Raw genomic sequence first — 14,103 nt, 5'->3', positions numbered from 1 at the left:
ACACACACAATAATGTGTCTATAGTTCTATTGTGATGTCTTAGTAAATATTCTATTTGGTGAGGTCAACTTTATTGTATTTATCCTAGTGGATCTCTAATTAAATGGGTAAACTAGCAGTAACACGTCCAACGTCAAGGAAAGCAAGATCTTGCATTATTATTCCTCCAGGTAATCTGATTACTGGTAGGGCTAAGCTGTTTATTGCCTGGCTCTTGTTCTTGTCCTTGGACTTGCCTTACTTGTACAGTAGGTATTTGGCATGTGGCTCCTTTGCTTGCGTCTTCATCAAGGTTGCCATTTGCTTGTGGCATACCGAGGTTCTTCTTGCTGTCCTCAATGTGTGCTATTGTTCCTTCTCTGTGTGAGACCCCTTCTGTGTGGACTACTTTCCCTTTCTTTGTCACCGTCTGACCACACTTCTCAGTCTGAATGACATTCTGATATCAGTGCTGAAGATCCTGGTGGTGTGGATCAGTGAGTCAACGTCTCGCTCGTTCTTGGCGTACAGCTTTATGCCATCCATGTAGAGGAGGGGGCTGATTGTAGTTCCATTCTTGAGTTGGTTTCCATTGCCAGTCTTGTTGATTATGTGGCTGAGGGGGTTCAGAACTATTTGATGGAGACTTGCGCAATTGGCCTCAACGGTGGTTTTCCACAGCCCCACTGAGTTTGCACTGAAGATTAAGAGTCCTGTTGATGTTGTACAGCTCCAAGCATTCAATGATCCATGAGTGCAACATTGAGTCATAGGTTTTCTTGTAATCAGTCCAGGCCATACACAGGTTGGTGTGTTGGGCTTTGCAGTCTTGTTCGGTCTATCAGCAGCTGGTGTTTATAGTATCTCTGCCAAATCCCTTCTGGTTATTGGCCGATAGTTAGATGGGACTGTACCCTTGGAAAGGCCCTGGCGCTGTCGGTAAGTCGATAGATTGTTCGATCGATCGATAGACAGATCGAAAGATATGCATTTGCATTTTTGAACTGCACATCTTGCAAAAAATCAGCACCTAATGTTTAGGCTCCAGCGGGGGTGGGGGGGTTGCACCAGGAGGTGGAGCTTGTTGCCAGCAATTATCATATATACATGTATAAAACATTTCATGACGATTTAAAGATGCAAAATTGCCAGACTCTATATTTTTTCCAAGTAGTTTTTATTTAGGAAGTGAAACAAAATGCCCAGTGTTGTTTTTGTGCTTTACATCATTTCAAACCAGCCTAGAGGTCCAGAAAAACCTCAGTGGAAGAACTCAAAACAGGAAGCTCCAGACAAAAATAATCATCATCATCATCATCATCATCGCCATCATCATCTTCTTCACTCTGTACAGATCAGTAGAAATTATCCAAGTCCAAAGTCACATCAGTTCTTATGTACAAGGCCTTTAGCCACAAAATAGCCGCATTCTCATGTTCTCTAAAAAAAGGTGAGTTGATGCTTTCACAAATATTTTTCTTTTTAAAAATGGCACAGCATTTCTGTATACTGGAAGTGTTTTTTTATCTTTATTTTCTTGTGTTATGTAAAGACAATACAGCCTGTGTCGTGTCAGCATCATTGTTGTTTTTGCCTTTTTTATTTTTATTATAGAAAATTGAGAAAAAATGTGTATTTCTACATACAAGGCATTTTCTACCTGATTCTAAACATTTTCATTGTGCTACTATTTTGGAAAATAAATAATAAATAAATAAAAAAGAAACGTTGTAGGATATAATTCATTACAAGAAGTGCTTTTATATAGTTATACTAGCTTGTGGCTATAGTAGGCTACAGTAGTAGAAACTAGTGTTCAGTGATGCTCTCTGGTGCTGAAATAGTGACCAAATGTTCTCAGTCTTTATAATTACACACTCAACACACTCGTAACAGCCAGAGATGATTCAAATGAAAACAATATTGTGAGGTTTTAATGAGTGTTGTTGCCTTTAGAGTCAATCCAGAGACCCCTTTAAGCACCACGACTGTCAGAAAGTTACTTTTCACATTCTGGGTTCATCTTTTTATCCACGTTTCAGCACCAGAGATCTACCTTCTACTTTCTACGATATTTTAGAGTAATAATACGAGGCAGGCAATGCATAAACCATGTACAAAACGACTCATCCCGACCCCACCCAGAGCTCTGAGTGGATCTCAGAAGCACCAGCAGCTCCTAATAGCTCATACAGACGTAATTGTCATTGATAAGCTAATGATGCCATGATATCGTTGTAACTAGCAGGCTTTTTATTTTTTACATAAAAAGCAGCAGAGGTTGAAAAATTGGAAAATTGACCCTGCAGTCTCTGCTTTCATCATCTTTCAACAAATGTTCGCCCTTAATCACCAAAGTCACAGAAAAAAAGTCCAAAATGCCACAATTCCTCTTAACCCAGAGCTCAAAACTCGACCCGTTCATTATTTAACACTAACTTTGTTCATTTACTCCCTGAAATTTTTTTTTCCAGCAACTTCATGTTGTCGTTTTGGGGGGAAAAGCAGTTTTTCTTTCAATTTCATGCATTATTGCTCTCTCAGGTGGGAATGAAATATTGCCCAAGATGAAAATTTGCTTGATTTGCCCGTTGAATAAATCAAATAATCCCTAAAATTCATAAAGTTGGCATAGATTCCATTGTTTAGGCCATTTATTTTGTCTTTTTGCATGCAAAAGTTCGTGTGAATAAAGTGACAGACGAACATAAAAAAGGTAGTTGGTATTTAGAAAGTGTCAAATGCTTTGGCATATTTGTAACAAAGGCAAACAATTGCAATAAAGTGCAAAATAATACAAAATAACCCCATAAATTATTAAATTAGGCAATAAATAGCTAAACTCTGAGTTGCTTAATGGCAACTTAACACTTTTATAAAACTGGGAAAGAGTTAAAATACATTTTAATGTCTAAAATCCTTTTGGGGAAAAAGGAATAATTAAACAAACATGAAATGTAAGCAGTACGGAAATAGTGGAAACTAAGGCGTAAAACGGAGGCTCAGTATGAATTCTGAGCCAAACGGAAGCTCTGATAGTCCTATTTCATATTTCTCATGCTGTCATAAGTAGTCCAAGTCTGAAAAATACACCGTTTACCTCTACTTGTGTGTACTCAAATACTAAAAGCTACCAACTTATGGCAGGCTTGTATATGTTTAGTTCACAGTTCATTGTAGTTGTTTAAATCTCTCCAACACAGGATTAGCAGTCTTCAAAGCAAGATCTAGACGTTTTCTGAAGAACTGATGGATGCTTTTAACTCTGTCACAAAACAAAAGACAGAGAGATGGAGGAATTGTGCTTTTGTGTCATGTCCTCACGGGTAGAAAGAAACAAACAAACAAGGATTGATAAATAGCTTATCGGATAAGCCTGGCTAAATGTGCTTTATTTATCTTCCTAATAGGAGGCGAATCTCATCTAAGCGGGAATAATGGGAACGTTTTCGGTCAGTTTCTTGATCATAGCAAAGAAAACTTTTTGTTGTATTTTTAAAGAGCTGAAGCAAAAGAAAATTAGCAACATTTGAATTAAATAAAGTTCTATAAATAAATAAAGCCTGTGTTGGGTTATTCGCTCAGTGAGCTGAGGGGGGAGAAAGCCCCCTTGAAGCACGCAGACTCGTAGTGCTTGTTCAGGTAACTCTTGAGTGCAAATGTCTTGTTGCACCGTTTGCACTTGTAATGCTTAAATGCTGAGTGCGTTTGCATGTGGGCACGCAGGTTCGAGCGGTCGGCAAACGCTTTCCCACAGTGAGCGCAGCCAAACGGTTTCTCTCCCGTGTGCGAACGCATGTGTCCCTGCAGCAGCCACGGCCGGCTGAAGGCCTTGCCGCACACGTCGCACTTGTGCTTGAGGTCGTGGGTGAGCAGGTGCATAGCCATGGCGGGCATGGAGACGTAAACTTTCCCACATGTGGGGCATTTCTTGGCCATCTTGCTGTCTATGCTCCTGTGTGTCTGCTTGTGTCGGCTCAGGTTGGAGGATGTGGCGTAGGTTTTGCCACACTCGCTGCAGGTGTGCCTTTGGGTGGCTCCCCTCTGGTTTCCCGTGGCTTTCCTTCGAGATCGTCCATCCATGATGAAAAACGCATCGACAGTGTACCCTTCACTAACAGCTGTGTCTCCATTGATGTATCCACCAGCTGATGACGACACCTCGGACCTTGGACTGTCTGGCTGGTCTGAATCGCCATGGATGTCACCGTGGATACCAGAGTAGGTGTTGTTAATGTGGCCATAGATAATTGAGGAATGGCTAGGGGAGGGTACTTTAGAGATGACTGATGAGTCACTTCCCACAACATCGTCATAAGGGTTTGGACTCAGGTAATCACTCACGTAATCTGAGGAAAGAGAATGAAAATATCACTACGGTTAGAACACAATGAACTGTCAAACACCATAAAAATTAAATATTTTACGTTTTTTGACCCATTGTTGGCAACTTTTCCTGCCATAATTCTTAATGTAACGCACCTCAGTAAACGCAGTCTAATTCTTAGATTTGCTCTTTATTCTTAAAGATGTGAAACACTCGTTTTACTCAATACATTTCCAGTGGCCCTTAGCAGGAATTAATGCCTTGTAAGTCGTATTTTGGGGGTGGGGGTGGGTGGGGGGGTGGGTGTGTAGAAGTGAGCCAGATCAGAGCTGAGCTTCAGACGGCAGGATTTGGAGTATTATTTCCTGATATTTGAACATCACACCTCTGATTGGTTAACAGCAACACGACTACCACTGACTCTGCTTTGCTTTGCCGCGCTGATGTTTTATCTCCTCAAATAACACACGCCTGATGGAGTATTGCTGTGTGGCGTAGCGGCTAATGCTAACAGTTAGCTTCTACCGACTGAGATGTTCTCTGCTGGATGCTAAACCCAACAGCCTTCCCCATCACGAGTCAAGATGGTCGAGTCCATGAATGTTAAGTGACAGTGTGACGTAGATATGTCAGCCTTTTCGAATTTTAGCACAGGGTAGGCAATCCTGTTCCTGGATTGCCGCTATTCAGCATGTTGTAGCTCCAATGGTTGATTCACCTGTTCAAGTAGTCATCAAGCTCTGCAGAAGCATGTTAATTACCTACTGATTTAAATCAGGTTTGTTGGAACAGGGAAAAACATGATGCACGGTGGCTTTGCAGGATCAGGATTGCCTACCCCTGTTCTAATGCTTCACTGTCTATTTTCTATCAGAAGCTAATGCAGGAGAGAAGACTATTTTCACATTTTGCCTGAATGAAAAATTCAAGTGACCGATTATAATCAGAAAGAATTAAAAATGGCTTTTCAGTGAACCACACCATAACTTCAAAATCACAACAGGTTACTGCTACCAACAAAACAACCACAAACAACAGGACAAAACTTTCAGAACCCACCCTGAAACCTCCTCCCACTCAGTCTCCCCCCTCAAACAGCTTTACCAGCACTCGGACATAAATTGCTCTACCAGCCAAGAATATAGACTGCGTTCACAGACGACAGGTCCATCACCTAGTTTCCCAACAAGAACAGAAACAAACTCTAAATATAACATGTAAAACACCTCCTTTAATGAAATTTGCAAACCACAAAAAGAATTAAAAATTCTGTTAAACTCAGCAGTCCAGTTCTAGCTTCGCTTCCCGTTAGGCTGCTCTGAGCCAAAAAAGTGTTATTTATTCACAAAGAGGGATATGGTAAGGATCCAGGTATTCACAGATTGAATGAGGTTTTTCCAGGATTGTACATTTCAGATGTGGTTAAAATTATTACTTTTAATCTATTGGTTGCCACTGATATGTGTAGAGCATTTCAAGAAAAATGGCAAAAAAATACTCCATAGAAACATCTCCCACGTTCCCTTTAAGTTGTTTGAGCCCCAACCCATAGAGTTCTTGAAGAAGATCCTGATCCCTTCTCGTTGAAAAACTGTGTAATAAAGATCTTTTAAATTTGGTTAGCGAGGAAAAGTTAGCTATACTTTACAACTTCTGTGCTAAAGAAAACTCTATGAAGATTTTAAATGAGGAGACACGAGGCAAACCAGTGTTTTTATTCATCTATAGGCATGAAACTGAAGGTGTTCAAATGTTAACCTTCCCACAAAACCCACATTCAAAGATCTGAACTTTCCTCTTAACTGGTGAAGTTTGTTTGGTGAGTTTAGAGACGCGACTGTAATAATCCTCAACACTCCAGGGGCTTTTCACCGCTAGCATTAACTTATAAACTGATTTTGCACAATCACGGCAGCGTGGGCCACAATTTAAAGTCCGATAACTTCATTCATTATTAACGGAACATTACAGTAAAGCCTGGCGTGTCTGGTATCTACATTTCTACATCCAGGATCACATTTACAACACGTGGATTGGACTTTGCTCTCCTTTATGTGAAAAGTAGGAAGCAGGAGGAGACTGTGTGATATTTATAGAGCTACTAAAATGTTTTTGTGCCTTTGGCAGCACTGAGTAGACACTTGCCCCTCTGAGGGAAATCTCTATTTTTCATAGAAAGGTTCAGTGAGCACACTTGCTCCTCATCAGTTGCACCTTTCCTGACAGGTCCACCGCCACACGCAGTCGCACCCCGAGGCTGTCGAAACTTCAGCTGTTGCACACGGACCGTCTCTTTTACAGCAGCTGGGAGGTCTGCTGCTCGGCGGGTACGCTGACACTGACAGGCTCCTTCTCCAGCTAAACTGTAACCACATCTGTCTCAGAAAAAAGAAATCCTTGGCATCCAGCGTTTCTTTTTTTTTTCCTGCACAGCTCCCGACAAATCGGATCAATTATTTGTTAGCGAGTTTTGATGTCAGCTGCTTCATTATTTCTATTATTGGCTGCAGCTCAACAGGCTGAACTCTTCACAGACACAAGGAGAGACTGGCAGCTAATAAGCCACAGCCACAACTCCTGCGGAGCTGCCGATCAATAGCTCTCCATTTCAATTAGCACTCGCTGAGCATTAAGACACAGACAGCCGAGGAGATACTGTTGCTGGTAATATAATTTCATGATGCAGTTCTGAGAAAAGCTCAGATGTTGATCGATAATGTGATGAGGAGAAGAGACGGGACGGGGGAGGGAAAGACCAAAAACAAGGAGCACTTTATGTTTAATGTGGTGGTGGGTGAGTGTTTGGCACTGCTCTTAGTCCAGTTTTTAGATTTAATTAAGCAAAAGAGAAAGAAAATAGGAAAAAATAACAGGCGGATGGATGGGGAGAGGGTTGTGACGTGGAGAGACTGAAAAGGGGTTGAATCATAAATATTCTATCACTGCACTCTCCAAGTGTTAGTGTGTGTGTGTGTGTTTCTTGGTTTATAGAGCATAAGTAAAGTTTTTGAAGCATGATCAAGTGTTTTTTATTTCAGGTGGGTCGACTGAAGGAAAACCTTCAGGCGCAAACTGAGCAGCTTCAGCAGAGTGATGTCTGACTTTAGTTTGAGCCCCGCGTCCAAACTAGATTCAGTATAAGTGAAAATAAAAAAGTCTTTGAGTTTGTAAAGGCTAAAAGGGATCTTCTCGGGTGAATCAGCGGACTTTCGGTGATCAGCGTGGAAGGCTAAAGTGTTTTTTATGGGGAAAAATAAAAAATGCAGATTGGTTTCTATTTTCTATCCATTTTCTGTCTAATTATCTTCCTTCGCCTCCTGGTAAGCCAACTCTGCATTCGTTTTTAAGTTCTTCTGCAGCATTAAAGCTGTTCAAAATACTTATTCAAGATTGAAACCTCCACCAAAGCAAAACCTTTCCCCCTGTTATGTGTTGTTCAAATCCAAAGAATTAGAAAATGGGTAGAGGAAATGGAGAGAGCGAGAGAGAGAGAGAGAGAGAGAGAGAGAGAGAGACAGAGAGAGAGAGAGAGAGAGAGAGAGAGAGAGAGAGGGAGAGAGAGAGAGAGAGAGAGAGAGACAGAGAGAGAGGGAGAGAGAGAGAGAGAGAGAGAGAGACAGAGAGAGAGAGAGAGAGAGAGAGAGAGAGAGAGAGACAGAGAGAGAGGGAGAGAGAGAGAGAGAGAGAGAGACAGAGAGAGAGAGAGAGAGAGAGAGAGAGAGAGAGAGAGAGAGAGAGAGAGAGAGAACGCCACAGTTAAATTTTTGATTCAAAGCAACAGCGACTGATGCACACTTGTGTGCTTTGGACACTTGTAGGTCATTCTCTCTCTCTCTCTCTCTCTCTCTCTCTCTCCGTCACTCTCTCTCCCTCTGTGTGTGTGTGTGTGTGTGTGTGTGTGTGTGATGCTGTGCAGTCAGCTGTGCAAGCGGGCTGGGAAATGTGCCGAGTTGACAGAAACACAGCAGTGTGTGTGTGTGTGTGTGTGTGTGCGCGCGTGTGTGTGTGTGTGTGTGTGTGTGTGTGTGTGTGCAACAAGCTTCAGTTACTTCACTCCAGCTCTTGTTATATTTATAACTTCCTCTGAGTGCACATGCTTGCCACTAATCCTCTGCAGCTGCAGCAGGTTTTCTTTTTCCCCTCCTCTGATTAGTCATCCGAACGCCTGAAAACGCCTCATCTTACATTTGACCTTGGTTCAATGTGAAAGCCACCAGGCTGCACTAACACCATTACACACCGGGTCCGGTGCAGTGACAGGCAACTTCCCTGTCTTTAGAGATGGAGTCATCTGATTTTGGCCACTAGAGGGCAGAAATGAGTTAACAGAGACGAGTTCTTGTTAAAAGTGTTAGTGATTTTGATCTCATTAAGGACTCGTTCATCCACCCTCTCGTGCTCGCTCCATATTGGGTAGTTTTCGGCTTCAAACCTGGTCAAAGTAGTTATATTCCTTCATTTGGGTGGCTTAGTGGAGTTTTACTTCCCAACATCCCATCAGATATTTGAACTTAATTTAAAATGGGCATACACTGTAAAATGTGAATAATTGTTATTACTTGAAAAATGAATGCAAACTGACTGCACCTATAAGAACACAGGACTAGGTAATTATGTGTTGGAGCTAATAATTCTTAAAAAGTAAAATGCACTTAAAACAAGTTACATTAACTAAAAGAAGCTAGTACCAAGTACTCAAAAATCTGCTTACTGAACTAGTTTTTCTGAGTTTTACACTTAAGCTGTAGTAAACTGTAAGCAAATTTTAAGGACTAGTTTGTTAAAGTAACTTACATTTCAGTGCATTTTTCTTTGTATCAATTAGTGACTCTAACACATACAGTATTGACCAAGTCCACTTGGTGTGTACTTATTATACTGCGACAGTTATCCACACCTTCATCTCCTCACGCTTAGACTACTGTAACTCTCTTTTCACGTGTCTGAGCAGAACCTCCCTGAACCGTCTACAGGTGGTTCAGAACGCCTGTGCTCGGCTTCTGACCAAGTCCTCCAAACACACCCACATCACCCCGCTTCTCCTCCAGCTTCACTGGCTGCCAGTCAACGTCAGGGTTCGTTTCAAGATCCTGGTTCTGGTTTATAGGGCCTTACATGGACAAGCACCATCTTACATTGGTGATCTTCTTAGTCCCTACACCCCCAGCAGGTCCCTGAGGTCCATTGATTAAAGCCTACTGGTTGTGCAGCACCAGGCTAAAGACCAACGGTGACAGATCATTTGCTACTGTGGCCCTCAGACTCTGGAACTCTCTCCCCCTGAGCCTGAGATCAGTGGACTCAGTGGTCTCCTTTAAAAGGCAGCTGAAGACTCACTTGTTCAAGCTGGCTTTTGGCGTGACCTTCATCACCCTCTCCTTGTTCTGCTCTCCCCACCTATTCCACCTTCCTCAGGATCCACTGATTTCCCTCTTTCCTATTCACTCTCTCTCTTTCTTTACAATTTTTAATCACAATAGTCTATTTTTTGCTCATTTTAAATATATTTTTAATAATTTTCTAAATTCTTGTTTGTATTTTACATTTTTTGTTTTTGTGAAGCGCCTCGTGATTTTTATCTTGAGGCGCTATAGAAGTGATCTTCTTCTATAAGTGGAATGAACTTTAAATTCTGCTTTTGAGTGCAAAACTGTAATTTTATTTAATTATTATTATACATACAAAATATGACTCACAATTAGGTAGATGACTAATAAATTTATGGCTTATTTTCTAAATATGGAGGCTAATTTTATCCACACTACTTAGTATTGAGCTGTAAACAAAGCTTTAACTTATTTCACAATTCACACAATGTGATTTTCAGGGCAGGCTTTCTTCCTAAACCACGTAATACTTTCACTTTTCTCATCATTTTAACTCAATATTGGAATGATTTGCTCGTCTCTCCTGCATCTAGCATGAATATCCAGGATTAGACAGCATGTGGGAACCATTTGCAGTCGATTTAAATGTGAGAACGTTGCTATAATCTTGTAAAGATGCTCACAGGTGCTGCAGAGAGTTAGTTGGAATCATATAATTGGTACCAGAACAACAGGGAACCCCAGTGTTTGTGTGCCAGTGACATTACGTATTAACGTTTTCATTCAGCAAACATCTCAACTCACCGCATCTCTGCTGCTCCTCCATGGGGGATTTTTTTCTGCATATCTCAGCTTAACAAAATACAACAATTTTTTTTGTCTATTTTTATTTACTTCTATGCAGTTTTCAGGAGACGTTTGTAATAAAACATCTGAAGTGAATTAAGACCATGCTGGAGCAGCAGTGACCCAGAAAGTGGGTTAGAGTAAAATAAAAACAACACCTGGAATACGTTCAGGGGTCTTTTATTTGCTTGCATGCTACTTTTCTGTTTGCAGGACTTATTCTGCACGCGTTTCTAAAAATATCTCCAGAGTTTCAGATCTATTGTTGTTTTGAATCCTATAAATTCAGACAGGCCTCCTCTTGTAGAGATAAATCACTGAGCATTGCCCTGACCTCTGATGTGACTGTGATAAAGGTCAACACACAGCACTTCATCCACACTGTAAGTCTTCATCATCACGTCGTGGTTTTCTAAAAATGCTTCCAACACAGAGATTCAAATTTAGTTTTTATGCTCTGCGACCCGAGTTCGACCCTGTAATCCCCCTCTTCCTCCTCCTTCTCCAACAGTCATGACTAACGCTTTAAATCTGTGGCTGAAAAGAAAGAAAATACCCCGGGTGGTGTATGGCTGTGTGTGTTTTAGTGTGGGTGTGTGACTAACCTTTGTCATGATGATGGAATCTCAGACTGAGCTCTTCTCTCCGGCTGTGACTGTAGGAGCTCTCCAGCTCAGCAGCTGAGAAATCGTCCAGTTTGACTTTCTTCACTAAGAAAGATCGAGGCATGATGGGACAGCGTCTCTGCTTCTGTTTTCTCTCAAGTACAACTTCTAGTGATGAGAACCTGCAGGGTTTTCAGCATGTGTTTCCTTTTTTTTTTATCTAATTAAAATTGGAAACATGGCTCTGAATGATGAAGTAATCTTCTTGTTCTCCTTATTTTAGTCGCTGGAATCTCTGCAAAGATGAGAGAATACCTGAATTCTGTCCAAAAATTTTGGATTCTGCGGTTACTGGAAGACTTATCAAGCTCTAAAAGGACAAAAAATAAAATCTCAATCTAGTTAGTTTTATTTTCCATTAAAATCTCTCTCTTGGTGTTTTCTGCCTCCCCTGCTGAGCTTGAGTTTCCTTCAGACGGTCCCTGTGCAGCCTCGTGGTTTCAGCACCGGGCAGCTCCTCTCGCAACCAGACGCTTCTTTTCCTTTCAGCGCGTGCCACAATCAGAACAAAGGTGAAAAAAAGAGCAGTTTGGGAGTGGATTTTTGGAAAATCTCGGCAAAATTGTAAAAAAAAAGGTCCACATATAGGTGAGAGTCAAAGTAGATGTAGAAAATGTGATTGATCTGGGCTAAATTAGTCTAAAAAAACATCTGATGAGCATCACAGGATCGTCCAAAGATAATAAACAGCATCTACTTGATTCTCCTTGAAGATGTGATGGTTTAAAAACAGAAGCTGGAAGACCATGAGTACCAGATCACACCTGAGTCTAACTCTGATTCGCTCTCCTTTCTTCTCTCCTCTGGAGCTGCAGCTCTCTGTGATGCACGAGATCAGCTGTTGCAGCTTTATAGGGCGCGAGAGAACGTGAGGGAGGGGGGAGGGATGGGAGAGCATTGAGTAGACTTAATTTTATTCATAAAAAAAACGCATCTTGTCTTGTGGGATCAGCAGCGGTGTGTGGTGAGGAGGGAGGTCTTTAATTAGACAGTTTCAAGTCCTCGCTTGCGCTGATTTTTGTGGAAGTGAAACCAAAGTAGAGTTTGAAAATGGGTGTTTTTGATGATGTGAAATATGCTCCAGTGATGGTTAAATAAAATATGCAAGGAAAATAGCAACATCATTTTCTTTTATTAGGAAATTTTCATTCTTATTTTTTTATTAATGCAATGCTGTAAATAATAATAATATTGATATTAAAGGTAACTGCTAATTTCTTTACACCAGATCTTATATGAACTGACGGTACCCCGGACTCTAGTGTATCACTCCTGCCTCTTCTGGTTGTGTGTGGAGTGACACTTTTATTATGAATTATAGCATATTTAGATGAATATATTAATCATTTGTTTGTTAAGTAAATATTTGACAGTCTAAATGTATTTTGTCTCTTCTTGAGGACATTTGAAGGACTGATCAAAATTTAGAAGAAAGCAATTAGGGGAAAATAAATCCTGACTTAGATGGTCATAAATAATGCATCAAAGGTTTTAAAATCTTTAATATAGACAAAAAGGCTGAATATTCCAAAAATATCATGCACCTAATAAATAGCTTGAAATAAAAAAAATCAGTTATCGTTGTTATCAGCATTTTCTGACTGATAAATGATGCAAAAGCTTAAAAACAACCAAATACTGGATAAATACCACAGAAATGACTCTAATCTGAATCTTTTCCTGTAATTGCAGAAGGTTCAAAAGCTGCTGATGCTTTAGGGGTAAAATATGTATAACAATTAGATTTAAGGCCCAATTAAAGACTAAAACTCATCAAATAAACCATTGAAAATCTACTTTAAGTACAAATCAACAGCAGTGCTTTTATCCTTCAGTCAACTCATGAAATTAGCTTAATGCAAATCAAAGCTCTTCCAATTCGCATAAGCAAATCAGCATTTGTGTGAGATTAGCTAACAAGGTGATGAAGATGTTCTGACTGAATGGTCTTCATCATAAACGTCAAATCTCAGGACACGGCAGGGCACACAGTTTATTCATAAGTGTGCCGTGGTGCAGTAAAGAAGCAGTGATTTGTGTTAACACTGATCAATAGTGTGTGTGCGTGTTCGTTTATATAAGTTTTGCTCATTTTAACTCTTTTTATAGTTTATTAATAGTTGCTTGTTTGTTCAGTCTGTCTTTATGGTAAATTTCAAGTCTAATAGCATTTGAATATGGATGCAATGTACAGAAAAAGAGGGCTTCTTGGTAATTTTTAATTCTAATGTACAGAAAAGGGTCAGAACAGAATCTGAGGCTTTAAAAAGCATGGTGATTTTTTTCTTTCCCTCGTGTCCTGTCCGGGTCTAAAGCAATCAGAATTGAAGTCTGTGAGCAGAAAACAAGCCTTTCAGTTTTACTCTCACAGGTGGAGCACTATAGATCCAAATACAGCGCCCCGCCTGATATCAAAACTACATTAGAAATGCTTTTATTTGTTTCAATACCCAATGGACACGCAGATAAAAATGAAAGAGAAGGGGGGGGGGGGGGGGGGAGAAAGGAAGAGGTTAGGGGCAAAAAGAAAACAAAAGACAACAATAAAGAATGTCTGCTTCTAGACCTGGAGAAGGAGAGAAAAAAACATGGACACACAAAAATACAGAACCACGATATCACTGAGCCAAACAACATAAAGATAAATAACAGTAACAGGGTAATAATTAATTCATGGTGTATTTAGTGCCAACCACAGCCCAAGGAAATGTGTCAAAAACACCCAAGTCCATGCTTGTGAGAGCAATCCGTGCTCTCTCTCTCTCTTGTGTGCGTACATGTGTTTGCGTATGTAAGGTTTCACTACAGGAGTGTACAATAATGAGTATGAGGGGTCACAGATCTGCCCCCCATGACCCCTGGAAGACATGAAGGGGATCAAAGCCCCTAGAGATTGCTCTGGAGCATGGAGACCCCAGGGAGATCGCTGCTGGAGCTCACCCCCAAGACTCTAAGTGTG

At 40.7% G+C, this 14,103-nt stretch overlaps 1 protein-coding gene across 1 annotated transcript; it reads right to left on the bottom strand.

Annotated features, from left to right (window-relative positions):
- Positions 1–1,137: 1,137 nt before the first annotated feature.
- Positions 1,138–13,592, bottom strand: LOC107394610 (transcriptional repressor scratch 1). The gene is made up of 2 exons (XM_015973609.3): positions 11,085–13,592; positions 1,138–4,328 (listed from the first exon to the last, which is right to left on the bottom strand). Exons 1-2 carry the CDS (start codon positions 11,206–11,208, stop codon positions 3,553–3,555), a joined length of 900 nt encoding a protein of 299 aa, XP_015829095.1. The 5' UTR covers positions 11,209–13,592; the 3' UTR covers positions 1,138–3,552.
- Between the last annotated feature and the right edge of the window lie 511 nt (positions 13,593–14,103).

The sequence above is a fragment of the Nothobranchius furzeri genome, chromosome 19 (genome assembly GCF_043380555.1).
Source record: "Nothobranchius furzeri strain GRZ-AD chromosome 19, NfurGRZ-RIMD1, whole genome shotgun sequence".
Lineage (NCBI taxonomy): Eukaryota > Metazoa > Chordata > Actinopteri > Cyprinodontiformes > Nothobranchiidae > Nothobranchius > Nothobranchius furzeri.
The sequence above is the reverse complement of the archived record's forward strand: the minus strand, read 5'-3'. Positions and strand labels throughout refer to the sequence as shown.

What these genes read in the sequence shown, in the direction of transcription:
- LOC107394610 (XM_015973609.3), bottom strand. Translation starts at nt 11,208, where the DNA reads ATGCCTCGATCTTTCTTAGTGAAGAAAGTCAAACTGGACGATTTCTCA. An exon ending in ATTCCATCATCATGACAAAG is followed by an intron (nt 4,329 to 11,084) that starts GTTAGTCACACA and finishes CTCTTTCCTCAG; the next exon opens with ATTACGTGAGTGATTACCTG.